The sequence below is a fragment of the Delphinus delphis genome, chromosome 21 (genome assembly GCF_949987515.2).
Source record: "Delphinus delphis chromosome 21, mDelDel1.2, whole genome shotgun sequence".
NCBI classification, from domain to species: Eukaryota; Metazoa; Chordata; class Mammalia; order Artiodactyla; family Delphinidae; genus Delphinus; species Delphinus delphis.
The window spans coordinates 35198767-35224504 of record NC_082703.1 but is presented as its reverse complement, the minus strand read 5'-3'; the positions used below and the strand labels follow the sequence as shown (position 1 = coordinate 35224504).

Sequence of the window (25738 nt, the reverse complement as noted above, 5' to 3'; positions counted from 1 at the left end):
TCTTGGGAGAGATTAATCCAAGTCTGGTATTTACCAGTCATTCTAAACATACCACAACCCTGCAAAGTGTAAATTAATGGATTGGAAATTGCAGAATGGCTTATGGAGATTTCCAAATCAATCCTTAAGCAAACAACAAAAGCAGTCAATGGCACAGATTCATGTAGTTCCCTCCAAACCGTATAGTAGAATGAATGAAAATTCAGAAGCCTGAAGGGCAGTTGAGAGGGGGCAGGGGCACGTTATGAGGGGAAGGGAAGGAGGAGGGGTAAGTTTAAATTCTCACGAAGTTTTTAACGTAGGCTGCCACAACTTCTCTTCCTTCTGATCTTTACCTCAACGTCACCTTCAGCCTTCCGCGCACGTGTGTTAGCCCTCTCAATGCCTTTCAATGTGTTGAGAACAGAGTCTCCACTCCCTGAATCTCTGACCCCTCTTAGAGACCATCTCCTTCCCAGTTTTGGGAAACAAATCCAAGAATCCTCTTTTTTGGTACGACTCCGCCTCCTTCCCTCTTCATTAAGGTTCTTCCTCATTCTGAGGGGGTTAGTGATAGAGAAGGTTTTACAATTTGCCTTAAATGGACACAAAACCACACTGTCTCTTATTCCATGGAAAGGGTCCATGAACGCAAAGGAAGAGAATGGAAGTGGGCAGATTATCCTCTATCAAGTCAATCTTTTTGAAAGTCACAACGTTGACAGTATTGAATTTGTCTTTTTAAGAACACTGATCTGAATATTAATTCAGATATTACATAATGTTATAAAATATCTATTATACAACACCGGATACGTTGTGAATCCAAAATTTAGATGACTTCAAGTTGGAGAGTTGTGAACTATTTTATTTTAATGACAGAGGAGAGTCTTCCATCTATGAAGAATTATTAATTTAACATTGAGTTCATTTTTGAGTGTTTACTAGGGACACAGAATTGTGGGTATCAAGAAGAAATATAAATTAGAGAATAGAATCTTAGAGATTAGTCTGGCTTTGATGGCTTCTGCCATCAAGCAACTAGTTACCTGGTTGGGAAGACAACACCTAAAAACTAATAAATTAAATGACCATCTAAAGCAACACATAGTTAAAGGTCAGAGCAAAGTGGTATCACTGAAGGCTGGAGGTGGAAAGATTTCACAGAAGGGGTAAGCTCTGAGCTAAACTTTGTAGGACAAGTAGGCTAAGGTTTCTGAGTTGGGGTGAATATCAACTAAAAACATGGCAATGGAACTGAACCTGTGTTAGGGTGACGGTGAGCAGAGACATCCATCTGGCTAGAAAAGAAGTTAAGAAAGGCAGGAGTCAGATAAACGTGGGTTTGACTCCCAGCTCTGTCAATAACTAGCAGTGTGACCTGAAGGTATATACTGAACCTCTGATTCTAAACCTCACCTGTAAAATGGGGCTAGTAATAATGCAATCACAGGACTGCTATAAGGATTACATGAGGTATTCTATATAAAGCACTTGGCTCTCAGTAGGTATTAAATGAATGGAAGACATTAATGGGTCTGTCACGGAAGTAATGAAAGATAAGATTGGAAAAGGAAAAATGATATCAGATGGTGGAGGCCCCTGAATACCAGGTTAAAGAATTTGGTCTTTATAATTCATGTTCCTTTTTTAAAAAAATGTTTTTTGTGTGTGTTATTTTTTTTTACATCTTTATTGGAGTATAATTTTTTACAATGGTGTGTTAGTTTCTGCTTTATAACAAAGTGAATCAGTTATACATATACATATGTTCCCATATCTCTTCCCTCTTGTATCTCCCTCCCTCCCACCCTCCCTATCCCACCCCTCTAGGTGGTCACAAAGCACCGAGCTGATCTCCCTGTGCTATGCAGCTGCTTCCCACTAGCTTTTTTGTATTTTCAACTCTGTCAAAGAGCATTATTCCACCCCTTTTCTTGAAGGTAGGTATATATGTATATACATAAATATATATAGGCATTGTGTTACTATGCATATAATTTATGGCATGTTTTAAAAATAGGTACTTGAAATAGATTTAACATGGGTTAATTATACTTCAATGCTACAAAGGCCCTTATCTGTTAATATGTTTTAGTGTGTGTGTGTGTGTGTGTGTGTGTGCGCGCGTGCGCGTGCGTGTCATCAGGAGAAACAATTCAAGGTTAGTAAGCGGGCTTCGCTGGTGGCGCAGTGGTTAAGAATCTGCCTGTCAATGCAGGGTACACTGGTTCGAGCCCTGGTCCGGGAAGATCCCACATGCCGTGGAGCAACTAAGCCCATAGGCCACAACTACTGAGCTCATGTGCTGTAACTACTGAAGCCTGCGTGCCTAGAGCCCGTGCTCCGCAACAAGAGAAGCCACCGCAATGAGAAGCCTGTGCACCGCAATGAAGAGTAGCCCCCGCTCCCCGCAACTAGAGAAAGCCCACGCGCACCAACGAAGACAACGCAGCCAGAAAAAAAAAAAAAAAAAGATTAGTAAGGAACAGACGTTTATGGTAGATATCCAGGTTATGGCCATTAGGGTCTAGAGTAATTCACAACAAATCACATTTATGGATAAGTGTGAATGAAGTTTGAGGGAGAGTGTGTTATCAGTAAGTGTTGGGATTCTTTTCTATCCGGACTACTGCATCCTACAATGACATATGACCATCAGGTGCAAAGGACAGCTACACCTAAACAGAGACCCATTAAAGGTTCTGATCGGGCAAAAGGTGACACGAAATCACTGTCTCAAGGACATTAAAGTGCAGTAGTGTGGGAAGCCCAGAAGTGGAGAGATGAGTTAGGATACAGTTGCAATAACCTAGGTAGGAGGCAGGACGGGGCTGTAAAAGAAAGCTTAAGAAAAAGTCATTATTTACAGTTTCACTTCCTTTCTTTTTTCCTGATGTCTATAATCACGGCAGTTAACAGTCCTTTACCTACCAGGTCTATCTTTGTTGAACTAATTTACTAATATAAAATGTTCTTGAAAATAAAAGTTCAGAATTGGGTTATAGTAATCACTGTAATTTTTCAGGTATCAACTCACAGACTATAAATCATGCATCATTCATTGAAATTTAAAATATGTATCTTATGATATTAATAAATATTCATTTGAGCAAAATTAGAATATATAAATAAAAAGATAAAAAATATAGAGAGATTACTTTTGCTTGCTATCTAAGCAAATATCTTCCGTTATTCACAGGAATTTTAAAACACCCGAGATCAAGTTCTACTTTTCATTTTGGAAGCTTTTGCACAAGAACCTAAATTTCTCATAAATTAGATTTTACCAAGAAGATTAAGGAGGGGGGAAAAGAGAAATGGAACTAACCTTTAGTGAGAACCTACAACATGCCAGGTAGTTTCACCTGTACTACCTGTTTTAAATTTCAAAACAACTCTGTGAGGTCGATATTATTTTGAGATGAGGAAATTAAGGGTCAAAGAAGTAAATTACATGCCTAAAGTGACGGCTGAGTCAAGATGCAAATCGGGGTCTGCACAATTCCAGAACTATAGAGTCATCCATATAATCTTTGCTTTTTATTAAAAAATATTTATTTCAAATTACTGGGTTTTAAGTTTGTCTATTCCATATAAAATCAGGTATGTTAGCTCACTGAAAGATACCAGAGAATCTGCTTAGCTTTCAATTTTAGGACATAATTTATTAGGAAGTAATGGGCAGTTTTGTGTGCCACGGATACTATAACAAAATATTCTTTGTGTTATAATTTACTATAGATTCCCAATAAGTTTTTGTCTTTTGGTTGACTTCCACACGGTGCTATTTAAAACACATCCAATGGAGGAGTAGTCTTTTTTCCCACTAACATGTTAGTAAACATGAGATCATTCATATTTGGACTCATTATGTTCACACATTTCTAAGGCTATTATTATACTTTACCGTTATTAACAAGTTTATTGTTATTTTCTGAAGCTTATGTGACTGAATCGGCTCTCTGGTCTTCACCCTATCTCCTGCTGGTATAAGCGGCTTAGTAGTTTTAACAGCGCACACATGCTTTGAGAGCTGGTAAGCATTAAGTGGTACTAATCCTGGAGCTGTTTTTCCGAAACACCATCTTTGCCCAAGAGCGTTAGCTTTGGAAATAGTAATCAAGTTCTGACTTCTAGGCTTTCAGGTTTTGCTTTGTTGCTTCTCCATATTCTATTTTGAGGTGTTAAAATCTTTCTCACTGAAAAGATATGTGTACCCACTGATGGGTCAATAAGTGCATCTACTTATCCATTAGTCCCACAGCTAATTTAACAGGTGGCTCTCTTTCAGAGAGAAGGTTCTTTCATTTGTAAGACAAAATAACCAAGACTGAGTGGATGTGCTTGAATGGGGCAGCAGTAGCTACGATCATAGTCTTCTTGTGTACCTGTAATGAAAAAGCTTCACAGAATCTCAGGGTTCAAGTGCCCTTGGAGGTCACTTAGTCAAGGAGTCTTCAAACAAGAGTAGTCATACCCCTAGGGAACCTGAGGACTTTCCAATGAGGAAAGAGGGGTAGAGTATTTTATGGGAATTAACTTCTAGAACCTCAACAACTTCCATATGTAGACTTCTTTACAACAGACAGGCACACCTCTCACACATCCAGAATCTTCCCTTCATACATTGTCTTAGAACATAAAGTTTCCAGTGTGTCAAACAGGCAAAACTGAAAGTATTTTTTGTTCATAAACCTCCTTTAATCAAGACACCATAAACCCACGGTAGGGCTTTAGTGTTTTTCCTGTCTTACACGTATTTCTATCAAAGGCAAAGTGCGGTGAAGTTGACAAATGGAGTATTTAAGACTGTTGGCACGTTTTAATATCCGATATATCAAAAGGGAGGGAGAACCTTATTGTTTCATGCCCCCATCACCCACCCAAACATTGTCCATGAATGCTTTTCATTTGCAGAAGAGTTTCATGATTGCAAAGAGAACATCAATAAAGTAAGAAATGTTAAAGGCAATGATGCCTTACTTAATCCAATGGTCAAACTCCTGGCAAGGATTTGGTCTTTGTTCATCTCTCTACTGCCTGCCTAGCATAGGAATTCGGAGCTGAGACAGTTGTGACAAAACACATATTAATTTATTTGAACTGAAAAAACAAGTCATACTTTTTTTCTGACAGAAAATGTTTGATTTTAATGGGAACTAGCTCTGCCAGTAAATGATATAGTGGGTATTCCTCATAAATTAGTGAGCTAACTAAATAGAGATACTGAAAGTATATAATATGATAAAAGCATTCAAGAGAGATTACACCTAAGGTAAATGAAAATGAACAATGGTTCCATTTTCCAGTCCATTCTGCATGTATCAGATAAAGTGCCACGAAGTAAAAGAATAAGAGGTGTAATTGGCAGTATGTATTTTGCTAAGCCTTGGTGAAGCCTTTTCTGGTGTTCTCCACAGAAATTGAGAAATCGTATTGATTCGAAAACTGCATAATGAATCTTTTTGAAAGCAGATAGTTGCTAATTCTTTGCTTTCAATAAAACTACAGAAGAAATGTGATGAAGTTGACAGCTTGTAGACCACTAAATATACTTTTTGGAAACAGATCACAATGTGGTCTAATAAGGATTTCAAATCATTGAACGGCATCCTTCCAAAAAAATTCTTCCACTCTCTTCTGCTTATCTTGTAGCAAGATTTCTTATGTTTATACTTATAACAAAGGATAACAGGAACAGAATTGATACTGAACCTTGCTTTGCTCTTGTAATAAGTAATATTCATCAGTGAATACATAAACTATTTGAAAAAGTCCCCATTCATCTCATTCAGAGGTATTTTAAATACATTTTCACTTTTTACATTTAATAATTATCAAAATGCTCAACATATTTATATCATAATCAGGTTGATTTCATCCAAATATGTACAACTAATAATTGTAAACAAAATTCAGTACAGAATAAAATGGATTTTTAAAAACACTTAAGAGTATTATGGTTGCCTAGAGCAGGTTCTTATTAGTCATCCATTTTCTACATATTAGTGTATATATGCCAATCCCAGTCTCCCAGTTCTTCCCATCACCACCCCGCCGCTGCCCCCTTGGTGTCCGTACGTCTGTCCTCTACATCTGTGCTAAAATTCAATGTCAATTTGTACACATATTTTGTTTTAGAGGCACAGGAACAAAGTAGTTTGAAGATCACTGATCTATTCTAGCCTTTCCTATGAAATGTGAATCTAATTTGTAAGGGCACTTCTGCTTCAAATTATTACACTATTTAGAATGGATTTATTTTGAATTAAAGTCTCAGAATGTGTCTTTTCTAAAGGGTAGATGCTGACCTGACCCTGTCATTATAATCAGTGATATAGAGCTATAAGGACATCACAGAGTTTCCTCCGCTTAAGTCCACAGAACTGCCAGCTAGTATCAGTAGGACATTCCTGCTAAAAAGCCTCTGTGTGAATGTCAGGAGACTAGAGTTTTGTGAAGGGGCTTTGTCTTTTTAAATTCTGCATTGTTGCTTTTCAAGTCATGGCCCTCCTCTAATTTGGCCAAGTCAAGTGTGGTCATTCCTGTTGGCGTTTTCAAACGCTCTTTATTGACCGTAAACACACCTGGAAGTCCGCAAGCTATTCACACCATTTGATAAACTTGTAAATACTTGGACAACCTCTTCCTCTGAAGCTCATCAGTCCTCCTAGATAAAAGCCTGGAAACAGATGTCTTTCATCATGTCCTGAATTCCAGAAAACTTTGGCTTCAGAGGAAATAACAGAAGGGCCAGTTTTAGTGCTCTCCAGCCCCCCTTACTGAGATCACTCCATCCTTAAGCCCCCAGAGTCTGAACCTGGGAATGATCATAGGAAACACTAAGGTTGTCTGTAGGTTTTACCAAGAGAAAAAGGAGGAAAGATGGAGGAAAAAATAGACAGGGCAACAGAGTGCCCTGTAGTTATTCTAAACTCAAAGCATGTGGGTTAGGAATCAAACCAATTAAAGCCTTCACAGTAAGAGTGAGATGTACCACATCTTCAAACACAATAAAGTATCATCTTGAAGATTTTTTTTCCAACTTGTCCTGTTGTGCCTCAGTGTGGGAGCCACTAGCCGTCTTTTCACCCACTAACTGTGATTTTTCCTTTCATCAGTTAAGCATGTGTCACAACAGTCTTAATGTCTTAAAATACAGTTGTCAGAGTGTGAAAACATAAAGAGACTGAGTACCACAAAGTTATTGTCATTCCTCTCCTTCTTATGTGATACCCAGTTTATATAAAACACATCGGTAAAGTGGCATTTTTCAGATAATGCCTTAAAAAAAGAACTCTGTACTCTGAGATATTTTACGAATAATAGTTTACGAACCCTAGATTTTATAAGGACAAAACAGAGTAGTATTTAAAATCATACCGGTAATTAGGAGGTTTGGTATGTTTGAATATTATTTTGTGATATCAGAAAACAACCCAAAGTTAAAAAATACGGCATTTTTTGGTCACAGATATCACGAATTTGCTGCCTGCACATCATGTGAGTAAACCAGCCTATAATGATTAAAATGGAAAGGCAGAAAATAAAGCCAACTGTGAAAGTCCAACTCAACTGCTGAGGAAGGTAAATGATAATATCATTTTAAGTCCCACAGCGGCACTAATAATTAAGACGTCAGGAAGCAAGGTTGGGCCATTTATAGACAATCAATAGCCCACCCTCCAATTCGATGACCTAACCTTGGATTCATACCCTGACTTTGAGAGCTCTGAGAGAACATATCTTTTTATAAACAACCACATGCCATAACTTAACATCGTGGATACAGAGTGTTACATCAGAAGCTAAGTGAATTAAAACACTACCTTGCAAACATAGTTTAATGGACAAAATCAATATAGCACCTAATTAAGGAACTATTATACAACGCAACAACATAAATACTATATACAATATTGAATAAAACTCAATGCTCTTGCAGCCCCGTTAGCTCTATTTCTTCAATTCACAGGCAATCTTTAACTTGCTATAAAATCTAATTATCTGAAATTGGCTAGTATTTGAGAAAAGTCATACATGCTGAATAACAATGAAAAATTTAAAAGCAATTTGAATTATTTTGTTTAAAGAGGATGAATCACGTATATGTAGTTTTTCAATCTGTACTCATACAAGAGGTTTTTTGTTGTTGTTGAGATTTAATTGACGTACAACATTATATTAGTTTCAGACGTACAACGTGACTCGTTATTTGTATATATTGTGAAATGATCACCACGATAACTCTACCGTACATAGTTACCATTTTTTTCATGTGTGATGAGAACTTTTAAGATCTACTCTCTCACAGCTTTCAAATATATGATAAGTTTTGTTAACTATGGTCACCATGCTGTACATTATATCCCATGATTTATTTATTTTAAAACTGGAAGTTTTCTTTCTTTCTTTTTTTTTTGATTGGAGAAGTCATTTGCTAGAGTTACACTAACCAGAATTTGTGGCCTGCATACTTTGTTTTACATTATCCCAAATTATCCTATGCTGAATTTCAGCATTTGTCTTATTGCTTCTTTCCAATAAAGCTAGTGTCAAATGTCCTGCCCTGGTATCCTCTACTTTTCCTTACCGTGCATTTTCTAATTCATTGCAATTGCTTGCTTGAATCCTGTCTTGCCTAGTAATTCACACACTCTGGGAACAACAGATGTGACTGTCTTTTTTTCTCACTGCTATGTTCTCAGAACCATGCTCTGTGCATGGCACATAATATTATATGCTCAATAAATAAATGCAGAATGAATGAATACTATGCATTCAAAGGAGGATTAAGGAATAGATTTCTTCATAAAATCCAAATAACTAAAAATATAAATAACTAATGATAGGTATTTCTAATATTGCTTTAGAGGATATTTTGATGCTGATTTAAGGAGCTACATTCTTAAGAATTTTGCTACAAATACAAGTACGTAATCTTGAATTGCAGAAAAAAGAGTGAAGTAATAGTTACTGACATGTATAACCTTCCTGTCATGTTCCAATCACTGCTTGGCCCCCTACATGCATTAAATGGTTTTAACCTCACTACTACCCTATGAAGAAACAGGAGGTTAAAGAAGGTAATTTGCTTAAAGCCACCCAACAAGTGCATAGCTTCAATCCTTAATCGCTCTGCTGTACCAACACCTGCTTTGTGTACAGTTAATGCAAGGCACTGTGTCGGGCCCTTTACATCCTTTATAGCATTTAGTCATCCTATTTTCATTCACTCATTGGACAGTACTTATTGAGCATCTATTACATGCCTATAACTGTGCTGACAGCTTTGAACAGAGAGGTGGAAAAACAGTGTGCCTTACACTCTAGCAAAGAAGACACATATTAAATAGTAATGCTTATAACCACTAACATTTTTCAAGCATTTACTATATACTGCACACCATTTTAAGTATTTACATTGACTATTCAAGACCATTCTAATTGATGAGAAAGCTGAAGCACAAAGATGCTATACAGTAACTTGTCCCAAGTATCAAAGGCATTAATAATGGTCAGAACTACCGTAGGATGTGAAACCAGGTGGTTTGGCTCAAGACCCTATAGCCTTTAACTCTCCGCTCTATTGTTTCTATGCTATAGCATGGTGTGACAGCCAGATTGTGGAGAACCCTGTTAAGTCATCTAAAGGCGTTTGACCAGAATCTAGATCACTGAAGGGCGTCAAGTAGGGTACTGATATTTCAAATCTGTATCTGAAGAACGGATGAGCAAGTCTAGAGATATACATCCCAGATAGAAGGTGGCTTCTATAATCCAGGTGAGAGTTGATGGGATCCAGGAGATATTTTGGAGTTAGAATTGACAGGACTTGATGAATGATTGCACAGGGGAGGTGAGAGAGTGGGAGAGGTCAGGCATGACCCCTAAGCTTCTGGCCCAGGTAACTAGGTGAATGATGATGCCATTTCCTGATATAGAAAGAGAGGCAAATTTGGAAAGAAAGATGATGGGCTAGTTGTGTTTTCCAAAGATGGCCACAACATCTCCCATCCCACATGTCCTTATGCAATGTGTCCCCACCATTTCCCCAGTCAAGAGTGGGGTTTAATTCTCCATCTCGTGAATCTGGGCTGATCTTACTGACTTTCTTGACCAAGCAGATATGACGGAAGTGACATCCCGGAGTGTCCAATGCTCTAGGTTATAAGAAGCCTTGTAACTTCTGTCTGGGTCTCTTGGAATGCTCCCTCTGGGGACACTCCTCTTCAGAACTTGTGCTCTGAGAAGCCCAAGCCAAGTGGAAGGCCATGTTTAGACGTTCCAGTCGACAGACAGCATCAACTGCTAGCCCTGTGAGTGGGCTACCTTGAATTTCAGTTTAGTGGAGTTTTCAAACAGATCAAGCAACATCTGAAAGCAATTTCATGAGCGACCCAAGCAAAAAAACAAAAATTACCCAGTTAATCCACAGAACCATGAGAGATGATAACAAACTGTTCTTTGAAGCCACTGGACTTTGATGTGGCTTGTTAGGCAGTAACAGATAACCAAATTGGTTGTTGGGTTCAAGTTTTAGACATATGGAGTTTGAGATGCCTGGAAGACACCCAAGTGGGGATTTTCTAAAGATACTTGGATAGATTTTTCATAGTTGATGTCTGGAGCTCCAAGACAGAGAGATCCAGGCTGCACTTATTGATTTGGGAGCACAAAGAATGTGACATAACACATAGCACATGGAACGTACATGAAGTCGGGAGAATGGATCTGAGGACCCAGAGAGATTATATTCTGAGTGACGGCAATGTTTGGGGATCGGGTAGAGGAAGATGAGTCAACTAAACAAACTGAGAAATCACTGCTAAAAAATCAGGAAGAAAGTGGAAATGGTATCACAGAAGCTAAGGAAAAGGCTATTTCAATTAGGAGTGATAGGTTACCTACTGAATGCTACCAAGAGCTCAAATGTGATAAAGAGCGTAGAGTATCAACTGATGCTATTGGCAGGACAACCGATAAGTCGGGAAGACATCCGTGTCTGTGAGTGATGGTGGCAGAGGACAGTCATGAGGAAGGAGCCTGAAGAAGCCACACTATCACAGGAGTAAGTGGAAGGTGAAGACATGACTTCACGGCGATGTACACACCGTGTTCCAGAAGGGCTGGCTACACGGGGAGAAGAGAAGGATGGGGTGGGGCAGGGGTAGGAGGCAGACTCAAGGGTTCTTTTTTTTAAGACTTGAGAGACTTGGGAATGTTCAAATGTTGATTGGAAGGTGCCAGCCAGTTGAGAGAGGAAATTCTGAAGTACAGAATGGGATCAAGAACGCTCTTGGAAAGATTAGTAAGAAAAGGATGGAAAGACAGATCGAGATGCACATGGGAATGGAGCTGTGTTTACAGGAAATCAAGGTCTCTGGTTTTTTTGCTGAACAGAACACAAGGTCATCTGCTGGGAGCTGAGGGATTGAAGCTTCAAGGATAGTAGGAGAGTTGGAAACCACCGTTGAGACGTGTGGGGAGAGAGCTTGCAAGGAAAACACAGAAGGGCTGCCAGACCGTTGAAGCTGATCAGCCGAGAGACAGGCATTACTCCCTCTTTACGTGGAGGAAATTGAGGCTCAGAGAGGTTGAGTAACTTGCTCAAGGTTACAGAGTACACAGATGAAAGAGCTAGGATTTGAATACAGGGCTGCGCGATGCTCTCCAGCACATTAGGCTAAGTGAATTCCTCGATCCAGCGGAATAATTTTAGTTTCTGGAAAGAGACTGGTGTTTGAACTAAAAACTTCATCCTTGCCTCTTTATTCACGTTGCCCACTTCTATCAGTTTTGCCTGAGACCTCACACTTGACATCTCATCTCTAAAATCTGTAGTCAAAGAACGTCTTAGGAATAATCAGGAAAGAATCATGGCGTGTAATAGAAATTCTTCTTTTAAATACTAAATACCATTTAGAAGCTTTGGTTCAGTGTTCACTTAAAAGCGAGCAGGGAGTTTAGCACCATGATTGTTAGCACCATGGCTGTTCCTTAGAAGTGTATTTATAAAATAAGAATAAAACAGGACTGCATAAAGAAGAGCATTGCGTCTAGCAGCCACAAAGTAATTTCCCCATCATGCTTAGCACGGTTAATTTTCCCAGTGAGCTTCATTCAGAATTGCAAGAATTTCTTAAGGGTTATAATCTCCTAGAGTTTCTAGAGATGATGTGATCTGGTTCTCTGCACAGTTTATAAAACTGAAGTAGCAGATGATGGTGCACGGTCTCTGCCGGTTCATCAGGGATGCTTAAAAGCAGTGTTTGTAAGGTACCTCCCTTCTTGCAAATACAGTCCCCTCCTGCCCGCTGCACTCCGGTATTTAAATAAGTATTTAAGAGATACATACCCAGAACCTTTACTTGGAAAAACGAAAATAAGAATTCCTTACCAATTTAGGGTTTTTCGGGCTACTGGAAAAATAATAAAGATAACAAGTGAGACTATTATTTAGGTCACACTTTGGACAAACTCTGAGCCCCGAGATAGCCTTCTTTCCATAAAGAGAAATTCCTACGAATGCCCCTGTCCGGTTGGCAGGCTGCAGGATCCGTTCTCCAGTATATCTAACTCATTCTGGGGCATCTGTCCTCTCCTCCTTATGTGGGAGGCTAGGAAGATGGTCCTTCATTTACACGCATACAGTAAGTCCCCTACATATGAACCTTCATGTTGAGCACTTTCAAAGACGCAGATGTGCATTTGGTTCCAGCAAGGAACCAGTACCTGTACCATCAATGTCAGGCGTGAGCGACACTGCAGCTCGCCCTCTGTCCCCTATTGCTGACCATCCCTCAGCTCTACCGTCTCCCGCCTCCTCTCCCTCCTCCAGGCAGTAACTCTTCTCGCCTGTTCACTGGATGCCAGCCCCTGTGTGCCAGCTGTTGTACTGGACTACTGTACTTTCCAAGGCACTGTCCTGTAAGATGAAAAATGTGTTCTTTATTTTTTGCGTTTGTTTTTTTATGTATTATTTGTGTGGAAAGTATTATAAACCTATTACAGTACAGTACTATGTAGCCGACTGTGTAAGTTGGGTACCTAGGCTAACTTTGTTAGACTTATGAACAAATTGGAGTTACGAACGCGCTCTTGGAACGGAGCTCGTTTGTATGTAGGGCAATCACTGTATTCAGTTGCTCCACTGGCACCTGTCAACTGCACCCCATGTGTTCTGTGATCACATGGGAACTTCAGTCCCTCTTAGGGAAGTGGACTTTCAGAGCCGTGTTTTTGAAACTGTGGCCCACAATCCTTTGTAAATTGCAAAATTATCTGAGTGAGTTTCAACTAGCATTTGTGATAAATGGGAAATTCAATAAAATAGAATAGAAAATCCCAAGAACCAGCACCGAGGCTGTGGGAGGGCCTCTGAAGCCATAGCTTTCTCAACATCACACATTTCAAGGGCTGTGACACTCATTAGCCACACTCTGTTTTCCTTCTGATCGTAATGAAAGGCTAGGATGTTGTAAAATAAACGAAACGTCTACGATAAGCATTTTTCCCTTCAGTCTGTAAAAGAGCCCCTGCATGTGTGGTTAAGAAGTGCGGTCTGGCCATTTTCGTGGGAACAATCCACTTTAAAAGACAGTCTAAACTGCAATCTCTATAAATCAAAAATAAATACTCTTAATTTCTGTGTAGTGATGGATCTGTTCATGTGTGTGTTATCAGTGCATAAAAAATTAAACAGTTGTTTAAAGTAATTATATTTCACTTAATTGAAATTTCCCACCAACAATTTTAACTAGGTAAGCTTTTCTTCACTCCTCTTTAATCCACTGTGCACTGACTTCCACTGTCACTGTCATCAGCCACCAGATTACAGTTTTTTGGAACGTACAGCACTTTGTATCAAAAGACTCCATACAGGGGTGGGGTAGCGGTATTTATCATTACTATGAAAATCTAATGTCTTATAAAACCTCTCAGCCTCCCCAAGAAGGAAGAGGAGTGTCATAAAGTGTTATTGTTAAAATAAAACAGAAGCTGGGAAAGAACAAAAAAAAAAATGGTAAAAGCATTAGTCACAGCCAATGGGTACATGTAACATAGCAGCATATATATAAATACAAATAAATATATTATAGCTTCTTTCTAGTCTCGCAAAGAAACTAGCCACGTGAGGGTGAACATAAGAGATGCCAAAGCAGAACAAAAGTACCAGATAAGAAGAAACGAGGAGGAAAAAGAGCCAGGGCAATGCTTAAAGGCAAAGGATGTATTTCTCACGTGACAGAAAAGGTGTCTTGATCTGCTTGCTTTGAGACATAAAGTATTAGGACATTTTGCAAAAAGTCAGAGGATGCCAAGTGCCAAGACATACATACAAGCACACACACATATATAAAAATAATAGATATAAATATGCTTACAGATGTACATATTTTTCTGAAAAAATGAAATACAGCATTCTCTAACCGCTTAAATTCCATTTTTAAACTCAGAGCCAGTTGATTTGAAAGTCTGTTAGTTCAAAGCGTAAACTTTTGAAGGTTTAAAGAAAGGGCAAACAGAGGAAAGGTCAATAAATGAGAATCCTTTCATGTGTTTTGTATGTAAAAGCTTTTAAAACAAAATGAAGATAGTATTCCAACTCCACATACTAGCTGAACAAAGAAAGCTCAATATACCCGAGGTAATATGAGGTGATACACTGAATTATAATCTATTTACAGACTAGAAATAAAACAAAATGCACACTCGCAGGAAGGAGAGGCAGAAAAGCCTAGCCATCGACTCAGAAGGCAGAGCACTGTATTATTCCTATAATAAAAATGTGAATTTCCAATCCTTCAAGTAAATGAATAAAAGTCACTCATTAAAAGATAATATTTGTAATTCCGAAACCTTTTCCTTCTCCCATATAAAGATGAATGTTACATGGGTAAAAATAAATTTATTTTATTTATAATGTTAAAAGAGATGAAATGTGAAAAGAGATGTTAAAAGAAAAACACAGGACACATAATTCTTTCTCTTACCATTGTCACCAGAAGGTAACGATACAGTGTTCGTTGGCATGGTATCGGAATTCACTTTTCCATTCTCAAATGTGTCATTTTCAGTCTGCTGCAACTGCCAGTTGAGGCCAAAGAGATGCATTGCTGGGGGTAAAAAAATACAAGTTGTTTAAAGGTCTGCTGCTTCTAGCTACAATATCAAATGGTATATATGTTTATAACAAGAGTCACATGTAAAGTTATAATTTCCATGTTCTGGAATACCAAAGACGATTGCATAATAGAAATTAGAAACAAACAGTTCCTCAGTGCAACATGGCAGCACTTTGATAAAGAGTTGATATTACTCAGTTAACGGGTACCGGGAAATTCTTAGGAGCGAATCATTGCTTGTTCTGCTTTGTTCCAGTTCTACTCTGCACCGTCATTTAAGTAAGCGGTGGTATGCTCTCAAGCAGTACTTGCCAAACTTACATGACCACAGGCCACTTGCACAGGTACAACACTTTGCTGCAATATCTATAGGCTCTCAAGAGATGTGATGCTATTCTCTTGGATTAAGGTAACAACTGGCCCCACAGACGAATTTGGTGCATGAAACGTTCAGAATGGATTCAGATGCACAAAATATAGTAATATTTGAATGTTCTAAATTTAAGATAAATAATCTTCGAATTTATGACTTACAGTTCAGCAAGAGCACAGATCAAGCAATGTGCATAGGTATCAGGTAATTTCATATAGAGTTTCTGACGTGGGTTTGATAATCTTATAAACTGATACAAATTTTGTAAATGTGTTTACTAATTTTCTTGATGTAAAATACTTAGAAAATACGTAACTAGATAATATAATTATAAAGAGAAATGTAACATAATCTATCATTTTATATATTATTTATTAAAAATATTTAGAATAATAATCACTGTCGTATTAACCATTAACACTTAACATTCATTTGTGCTCTGTAGCATGTAGTTTAGGAATTAGTCCCTAAGGAAGGCTAAGTGTCCATGGGGAAACCCACTGTCATATTACTATGTCATGCAGGAGAATTTTTCAACATTATTTGACAGTATATATTCATTATACATGTTGGAATTTACCAGAGAGGTGGAGAAAGACATGTTTAAAAAGTATTGTTAGAGACAGTATGATAACAATCACTGTAAAAAGCCCTTATTAAATATCCAATATATAGTAACAAAACAAAATTAGTACAGTGTAAAGAGGACAGGCTTTAGATGTAGTTAGATTTGGGTTCAACCTCAATCTAGGATTTAACCTTAGACAAATGATGTAATTTTTTTTAATAGTTTTTTTTTTTTTTTTTTTTAGTTTTTTCTTTTATCTGAAAATAGAGCTTTATTTCACTTTCATTCTTCACAGACGTTTTCACTAGTGTAGAATTCTGGATTGGCTTTTGTCTTCTTTGACCACTTTTTTTTTTCCCTTGGCTGCGTTGGGTCTTTGTTGCTGCGCGCGGGTTTTCTCTACTTGTGGTGACTGGGGGCTACTCTTCATTGCCGTGTGCGGGCTTCTCATTGCGGTGGCTTCTCTTGTTGCGGAGCACGGGCTCTAGGTGCGCGGGCTTCAGTAGTTGCAGCACATGGGCCCAGTAGTTGTGGCGCACGGGCTTAGTTGCTCCGCAGCATGTGGGATCTTCCCGGACCAGAGATCGAAGCCATCTCCCCTGCACTGGCAGGCGGATTCTTAACCACTGCACCACCAGGGAAGTCCCAAATGATGTAATATTGTTAAACATTAGGTTTACTTACAAAACGAGACCGGATAAACCTATCTTATTTAACTGATGTAAACTTTCTGGACAGTATACGTTAAGGCACCTAGCAGGACAGTCCGTAGTGTATAGGTCTTTTATTTATTTGTTCTCTACTCCAGGTTACTGAACCATTTGCAGTCACCTGACCAGACCATAGACCCTCTCAATAAACAGTCCCCTCTGTCTGCAATGCTCTCCACCCACTGCAAAATACCTCTTCTTCCCTCAGATGGTTGGTATCAACTTCTTGGGAAGGCACTCCCTGACTGGGTGAAGCATCTCTCCCAATATTGTGTATCTCATTTGCCTTATACAGTATCTGCTATTGAGCAGATCTCGCTAAGTATCTGTCAAAGAAACAGACTGTATTTTCTAAGGTTTTAAAATGTCACACAATACTGTTGTGGATAAAAGTATAGTAATTTAAGGAAAAATTAATAAATATAAAATATTTAAATATAAAACAAATACATAAATGCCTAAAAATGGAATGTTATATTATTAATAATGAATTAATGACTAGTCAGTGTTATGCTCTATGAAAAGTAGTTTTGTGAAAAGTCCACTAGCATTATATATAATTGATTGACTTTTTTAAAAGAGTCAACAGCTTGGTGACATTCTATTACCAGTGTCACATTCTTCTGTTAACAATACCTGATATAAAATCATCCTATAGTAAGAAACATACTAAACATAGATAGGAACATAGCTGTATCCACTCTGTACAATTTGTAGCAAACGTATATACTCATGACTCCCTGCTTAAATTACAGTTTTCCAGCAATTCCCTTTAAAGACTGATTTTTTTCAAGGATTAAGATAGAGGTTATAGAATTCTCCAACATACAAACTGTCAACTTGTAAAGAGGTATAACTTATGTCATTTTGCATTGAATTATGTAGTGTTTGAGTGGCAAAATGTCAGAAGCTTTCTAAAAATTTATCGCTTCACACAGTTTTCAAGGTTTCAGATAATTCGGCAATTTTTGAGTAAAATAATGGGTGCGAGGTCCGCATCCAGTAAAAGTTTTGATGGGCACACTCTCGCATAGCAATGATAAATATTCCAAAAGGGTCAAAGTTTCTACACAAAATAACGTATCATCATTGTGAGCTTTTATGTAGCACAGATAGTCTTCCTGGATGATAGATTTGCTCATATTATTGGTTTTAATAGACTGTGAAGAGGAGAGACGGTCCATGGGGTCAGGCGCAGGCGTCAAATGTTAGGAAGTAGTGTTATGGCTGCGTCTGGAGCTATTTTACTTTCTGTCAGATGGGCAACAGCTTTATCATGTATTTTTTGTTACAGAAAATCTCAATAAAATGGGATTTTGGTTCTACTTAGGATGTCGTATAATATAATGAGAGCCATACCAAATAATATTATATCTTGTTAAACACTGTTTTGAAATATGTACTTTGAAAGCGTTGGTGTTTGGTGTTGAGTGAAGCTCTTGACACTTGTTACGTGTAACTTAAGATTTTTATGTAAATACAGGGTGAGACTGACTCCGAAGTTAATGAGAGACAGACAGAGAGAGACAGGGACAAACACAGAGAGAGACAGAGAGAGAGAGATAGAGAGGCAGCAAACTCAAAGTCAGAGTGCTACAGAAATTCCTGAAAGCTGCTATAGTAAAACTACATGAGCTCTCTTGGCAGACAAATAAAGGGAGAATTAGAGAAGTAAAATAACATCTGTAAATAAAGAAGGATGATCCCAATTCTTTAATGCCCAGGCTGGAAAGCAGATTTGAACCCATGAGAAGGCATTGCTGCCACTCTTCATGACGGTACAATGGATCCTTGGTTTGCGCAGGACCTGATGGAGGGTGTGGCAAGAGTGCCAAGGAGAGGCGGGGAGCTCTGTGCTCTGCTGAGCCCTGGACCCCTCTGGGCGATGGCTTAGGTGAGAAGGTTCAGGCTGGCAGCCACACCAGGCATTCTCTCAGCCACAGACAGGGTCCTTTGTGTTAGACCACTGGGATGCAATATTTTTAAAAAATAAAATATCCATTGAACACAACCTACGTGTCAAGTGCTGTGCTTCTGTTTCACCCGGTATCTCATTTAAGCTTCACAAAGACTTCGTTGAATAGTTACTTTTTTTTTTCATTTTAAATCTGCAAAAACTGAGACTTTTTGAGAGTTTAGGGTTCCAAGCAAGTAAGCAGTGGACCGTGACCTTAAACCCAGACCTTCCGGTAATAAAGGGAATACATAGCACGATACACCTCTCTATCCTACCAGAGAGCAGTGGAGTGTGAAAATCCACACAGGAAGGAGTCGAATGTAACTTCTGTGCGGGTCAAAGGCTAGAGATATGCTTCTCTACCACATCTAGGAAACCAAAGGCAGAGAGAGACAGTATCTGGAGTTGAGGGCGGGAAAGATATTAATCAGTAACACTTGTGTATTCCAATCACCATCCTTCTATACAATACTTTTCCACATAGCATATTGTCTTAAAAGGAAACTTCTACAGTAATATGATGATGATGATTCAATTAATAACAGGCTACTCTGGTTAACTCCAAGAGTCTTAAAGTAAGCTGTATAGGTGTGTATTTTAAAGTTACAGAAATTAGTACTCATGTAGATTTAAGCATTCCATGTGTTTTTCACATTTTCAAATACCTTGATATCTATCATCTTCTAATAATGTAGCATGTGACAGGGTCATTATCCTTGTTGTACGAGGATGAAACACAGGCAGAGAGGGGATCAGTGACACGCTCAGTGTCTTTTAAAGTTAGTGCATAAAGAGGACTCAGGACACGAGATCTCCTGACCCTGTTTCAGGATTCCTTTTTATGCACTGTGCTGTTTTCCTACTTAACCTGAATCAAAACTGAGCATTCACATCAAAGAAATTTTTAAAAATTTAACACAAATTGTTAATTTATCTCTCTTTTGACAGTAGCAAACATGATCAAAAGTTGTCCACGTGATAAAACTGGCTTCTAAATACAAGATGTTTACCAACTATAAATGGTTGTATTTTTGCAAGATCATTTGTAAGTTGCTTGTTGGGAAGTGGAATACATTTTCTCCATATTAAAAAATCTTATGAATGGTGGTTAACTCCCCAGCGTGTCTACAAAAGTCTGCCTGTATATCCAATAGAGATATGTATACAAAACTACGATGAGGTATCACCTCACACTGGTCAGAATGGCCATCATCAAAAAATCTACAAACAATAAATGCTGGAGAGGGCGTGGAGAAAAGGGAACCCTCTTGCACTGTTGGTGGGAATGTAAATTGATACAGCCACTATAAAGAACAGTAGGGAAGTTCCTTAAAAAACTAAAAATAGAACTACCATATGACTCAGCAATCCCACTACTGGGTATATACCCAGAGAAAAACATAACTCAAAAAGACACATGCACCCCAATGTTCATTGCAGCACTATTTACAATAGCCAGGACATGGAAGCAACCTAAGTGTCCATCGACAGAGGAATGGATAAAGAAGATGTGGTACATATATACAATGGAATATTACTCAGCCATAAAAAGGAACGAAATTGGGTCATTTGTAGGGACGTGGATGGACCTAGAGACTGTCATATAGAATGAAGTAAGTCAGAAAGAGAAAAACAAGTATTGTATATTACTGCATATATGTGGAATCTAGAAAAATGGTACAGATGAACTTATTTGCAAAGCAGAAATAGAGACACAGATGTAGAGAACAAACGTATGGACACCAAGGGGGGAAGGGGGTGGGTGGGATGAACTGGGAGATTGGGATGGACATATACACACTACTATGTATAAAATAGATAACTAATGAGAACCTACTGTATAGCACAGGGAACTCTACTCACTGCTCTGTGGTGACCTAAGTGGGAAGGAAATCCAAGCAAGAGAGGATGTATGTACACGTGGCTGATTCACTTTGCTGTACAGCAGAAACTATCACAACACTGTAGAGCAACTATACTCCAATAAAATAAAAAATTTTAAAAAAGAACAAATAGGACAAATGGAAATCAAAGAGTATGATGAGAAATTTGAATCCAACAATATCACTAATTTTAATAAACTGTAATTCACATTCCAAGTTAAAAAAAAAAAGAAATATGTATACACGTGGCACCAAAAGCATGAACAAGAATGTTCACAGAAATATTTGTAATAGCCCCAAACGGGAAGCAACTCAGATGTCTTCTGGCCGTAAGATGGATAAACAAATTAGAGTAATAATCATACAATGGAATTCCACACAGCAATGTAAATGAATGAACCCATCCCAGATGCAATGATATGGAAAAATCTCACAAATACATTCACAAAACCATGAATACTGACTAAGTCCATGTGTATAAACTTCCAAAGTAGGTAAAAGCCCCCAGAGTGACTCTCTCTAGGGGGAAGGGGGTAGGTGGTGACTGGGAGAGCCCGGGGCGGCTTCTGGAGAGCTGGTAATGTTCGATTTCTCTGTCTGGGAGGCAGTTCCACTGGTGTGCTCACTTACGTTCTGTACACTTTTCTAACTACATATTATACTTAAATATTTTATTTAAAGTAGCCATCTGATACACAGCTTGGCTGAAGAATGGTTTTACCTTCCCTAAACCTCTCTGTAGGTGCTTTTCTCTATAAGGTGTCTAGGCATTCCTTCCTATGAGGCTGCAGGTGAGGCAAGTATGACAGCCTGTTACAGCCCCTCCCTCACCCCTGATAACTAGAATAAACTAGTGTAAATCTCAGGTGTCAGAAGGAAAGCAATACGATTAAACAAATTCACATATTGGGTTAATGACTATCAGCCCACGGCCCTCCCGGATGGACTGGTAGTTTAAAAACATTATAACTTGGCTGGGTGAAGATGTGAAGAAATCAGAACCCCTGTGCACTGCCGGTGAGATTGTAAAATGGTGCAACTACTATGGAGAACAGTTTCGTAGTTCCGCAAAAAATCAAAACTAGAAGTACCATATGATCCAGAATCCCTGAAAGTAGGAGTGTCAAAGGGATATTCGCACATCCATGTTCACAGCAGCACTATTCACAGCAGTCAAGAGGCAGGAGTGACCCACACGTCCAATGACGGAAAGATGGATAAAGAAAATGTCGTGTATATATATAAATATACAATGAAATATTATTCAGTCTTAAAAAGGAAGGAAATCTTGCCACATGCCATAACATGGATGATCCTTGAGGACATTATGTTAAATGAAATAAGCCAGCCACAGAAAGACAAATACTGTTTGATTCCATTTACATGGGCCACATCTAAAATAGTCAGACTCCAAGGGGCAGCCAGTAGAAGGGCGGTTACTAGGGGCTGCAGATGGGGGGGAATGGGGAGTTATTGTTTAATGAGTTTCAGTTTTGCAAGATGGAAAAAGTTCTGGAGATCTGTTGCACAACAGTGTGAAGATATCACAGACCCCATGAGCTCGCCAGATTTGCTGGTCTACCATTTAGATCATGCCCTTAATTTTCTTGCTTCCATGCCTTTGTTCCTCATAATTCCTGGTTTCTAAGGTACCTCCCTCAAACTCTGCCCCACGAGATCTCACTAACGCCTTAGTGTCTAGTTCACGTGACACCTCTTTATGAAGTCTTCCTGGAATTACTATCCACTCTACACCGCCGTAACACTTTATATTATTGTACCTTAAACATAACACCTTATATGTGAATAAATTTTTTACCTTCTGCTGTGTGAGGAATGGGGGGTTGTAGGAGAAGCAGAAAAGGATCGCTGCAGCTGGGGGTTAACATAGGTACTTTGATGGGAAAAAGATGAGTTTGTGGGGGAAGGGAATAAAAGTACAGGCTGTTAGCTGTGGAAAAATGGGAGAAGACAGTTATGGGGAAAATTTAATATGTAACTCAGCTTTTTCAATATTTTGCTTAGAGTTGCTCTTAGAGGGCTGGCTCTCTGTAGCTTGGTTCCTGAGAAATAGGGGTGACAACAGAGAATCTGAGACTGGTGACAGTCAGAAGCAGTCTTAGAAGGCACCTAGTGCAATTCCTCCCTTTTCTCAAGGCAGGAGAACATGGACTTCCACGATGATCCCCAGTCAGAACCCTTTTAAATCAGCAGTAGTATCTGACATTTGTCATCTACAAAATTCGTGAGCACACTGTTATACTATCATCCATCTTCTTAGTTTTTTTCCCTGTTATTCTTAGATTGTAACCAATTTCAAGATGTTTAAAATATTTCTTACGTCATTCAAAAACATTCGTTCTGTAACCTTTTATTTTTTTTCTTTCTATAAATGTTAATTAAAAAACCTCACTAACTGAAATAATTTTGAGACAATATGATGGTGAATATCTACCAGTGAAATTTTATGAAGAAATTTTCTTTCGGGCTCAAGGACCATTCAAGTGAGAGAAATTTCCATTCCTTTTATTTTTCAAGGCTGATGGAGATGAGAGGAATCCATGGTATTCTAGCTATTTCACCTCCTCGCCATAGAAAAAAGGGCATGCCATTGTTTTTAACCGATATATGTTGGTTTGATACTTAAAAGCCAGCATGTGGAAGACTTGAAACCAAAATGTATAATTAAAGAAAATTATATATCACCAAGGAGCAAATTCAGCGCCATTTTTAGCTCCTTGTTGAGAGCAAAGGTGCCAGAGTTTGGTCTTGTCTCTGGGGACCATGCCACCGAAGTTGTCACAGCTACTATTATTTCTACTGGCATGCCTGTGTCCCAGATGCTGCCAAACATGAATGGCAAGAACGGGTGGTGACAGCTGGTGACATGGTCCAGCAATTTGCCAGAACCTTGGAGCAAATTACAGGGGATGTTGCAAAGCGAACACAGAAGCAAGCACCCTTGCCATCAGAACCCTGAACCCAGCTTATGCCACCAGAACCCCGAAGGGTACACTCTGAGGTTTTGCTACTTAAAGTACTGCTCTTAGCAGGCCTGCCATTATTGGCTAAATGCTATTTAATATTACAAGATCAAGCAAACATTATCACAAAGACAAAAAATGTGAGATAACATGAGAACCAGATTCTGGTAAGAAAAACTAAGCTAAAAAATATCCTGAAAGTGTTTTCAGTGCACTTGGGGTTAGCCTCCAAAACCTTTAAAGTTCATCTCAGCAAGCTAAGGTCTAAAGCTTTCCTGTCTTATAATTCACCTCACAACCACCATGGTACGTTTCCCCCCGCAAAGTTCTCTTTCTGAGAAAGAATCATTAAGAACTTGTTATCAGAAGCTGCAGGAAAAGAAAATCAGAATCTGATCTTTTTTATTTAAGAACACAGTTTTCAACATAGATTGTCTGTGGCATCTTGTGGAGCCTTTAGCTTATATTAAGAGACCTGGGTCCAAGTCTCAATTCTGGCTCTAACTAGTGGAAACCTGGCAAGTCCCTGGGCTTCTCTGAGGCTTAGATAGCTTATTTATATAAAAATCTGAAGAGCCTGCACTCGATCTTAAAGGTTTCTTCCAGATTTATATTGTATGATATGTCAATATAATATTTTAAAATTTAAATAAATATTTAGGCTAAATCATTGAGCATAGGAAAAAAACCATCTGGCATCAATAAGATATCAATATATTAGAATACCAATGCCGTTGCGCCTTTGTTTTCACTTTAAAATAAAGTAAAATTGCATGGGCTCAAACTATCAGTTTATGCATACGATTCCTTGGGTATCTTGGGTTTTGAAAGCAAAATTCCTTCACTTTATGTTTCAATTTCATGAATACATAAATATACATGACGCACATGTACAATGATTAGATTTTACAGAAAAAATAAGAAGGACACTCTTAAATATAGGGCAATGATTTGATTTGATACATGCTTCCACAGTGCAGCCAAGTTTTCAATGTAAAATGAAAGCGTCTCATGTAAAGATTGCAGTTTGTAACTTGGATCCCTACTGGTCTAAATTGTCATTAGGAATACATAGTTTTCCATAAATTAGCTTTTGTTTTGGATTTCCTGCTGTGTTCATATACATGTTGATGGAATGTGTTAGGCAATATTTTGGCATTCGAACCCCTTATTATTTGTTATTAACTTTTTTTTTTTTTTTTTTGCGGTACGCGGGCCTCTCACTGCCGCGGCCTCTCCCGTTGCGGAGCACAGGCTCCGGACGCGCAGGCTCAGCGGCCATGGCTCACGGGCCCAGCCGCTTCGCGGCATGTGGGATCTTCCCGGTCCGGGGCACGAACCCGTGTCCCCTGCATCGGCAGACGGACTCTCAACCACTGCGCCACCAGGGAAGCCCTGTTATTAAGTTTTAACGCTAATATTATTTCAACAGTCTATACCTTGTTGACCCAAATACGGTTATTTTAAAGTCAATACTTCTTTTGAACGCTTTCATATTAATACGTGCTCAAATTATCATTAAAACAAGGAATTATTCCACCTATAGGATATTTTGATATTCAAAGGAACTAACACTTGACGTAGCAAGGTTCTCTGAGCATTATAAGATGACATACTGCAAATCCCAGGCTTTATGAAGTAACAGTGTTTTGGGGAAAGGGAAGTAAGGAATGCCTGCTGATAGTTTCTATTTCTATACTGTGCCCTTTTCCTTTCTATCCTTTCCTGGCACTGTCATTCATGGGAAAGTAGAATCAGGGCTATCAAAATGTCTTGATGAGCCTGGACAGTGATTCAGCTCTGCAGGTGTGTTTCTGCCAGAATATTAGACTCCTGTTCTTTTGAAAATGATAATATTAAAAAATTCTACTTTTAAATTTCATTGCCTTTTTTCTTTCTTTACTATGTAGATTCAGTGCAATACGTTTAAAGATGCTGCTTAGTAAACAGCAATTGCAGCTGCCCTGACAGCCAGCGCTGAAGCTGACAGAGGCTTATGAAAATCAAGCCATTGTTTCTGTCACCAAGGGAGTTAAGTCGGGATTTATAAAACAGATTGTTTTCCTGGTGTTTCATTAGTTTCCTCTTGTTTTCAGGTTCTGTTCTCTGAATGAAAGAAGCATTCCTTCCTAAACGAATGGAAAGAATAAAGT

The 25738-nt window shown here is 38.6% G+C and overlaps 1 protein-coding gene across 9 annotated transcripts in view; it reads right to left on the bottom strand.

Moving 5' to 3' along the window:
- The window catches only part of TENM3 (teneurin transmembrane protein 3), a 605325-nt gene that overhangs the window by 118295 nt on the left and 461292 nt on the right, over positions 1-25738 (bottom strand). For all 9 annotated transcript variants that reach the window (XM_060001336.1, XM_060001335.1, XM_060001337.1 and 6 more), the window contains one exon: positions 14979-15101. In XM_060001336.1, the coding sequence (XP_059857319.1) occupies positions 14979-15101 (123 nt within the window). The remainder of the gene's footprint in view (positions 1-14978; positions 15102-25738) is intronic.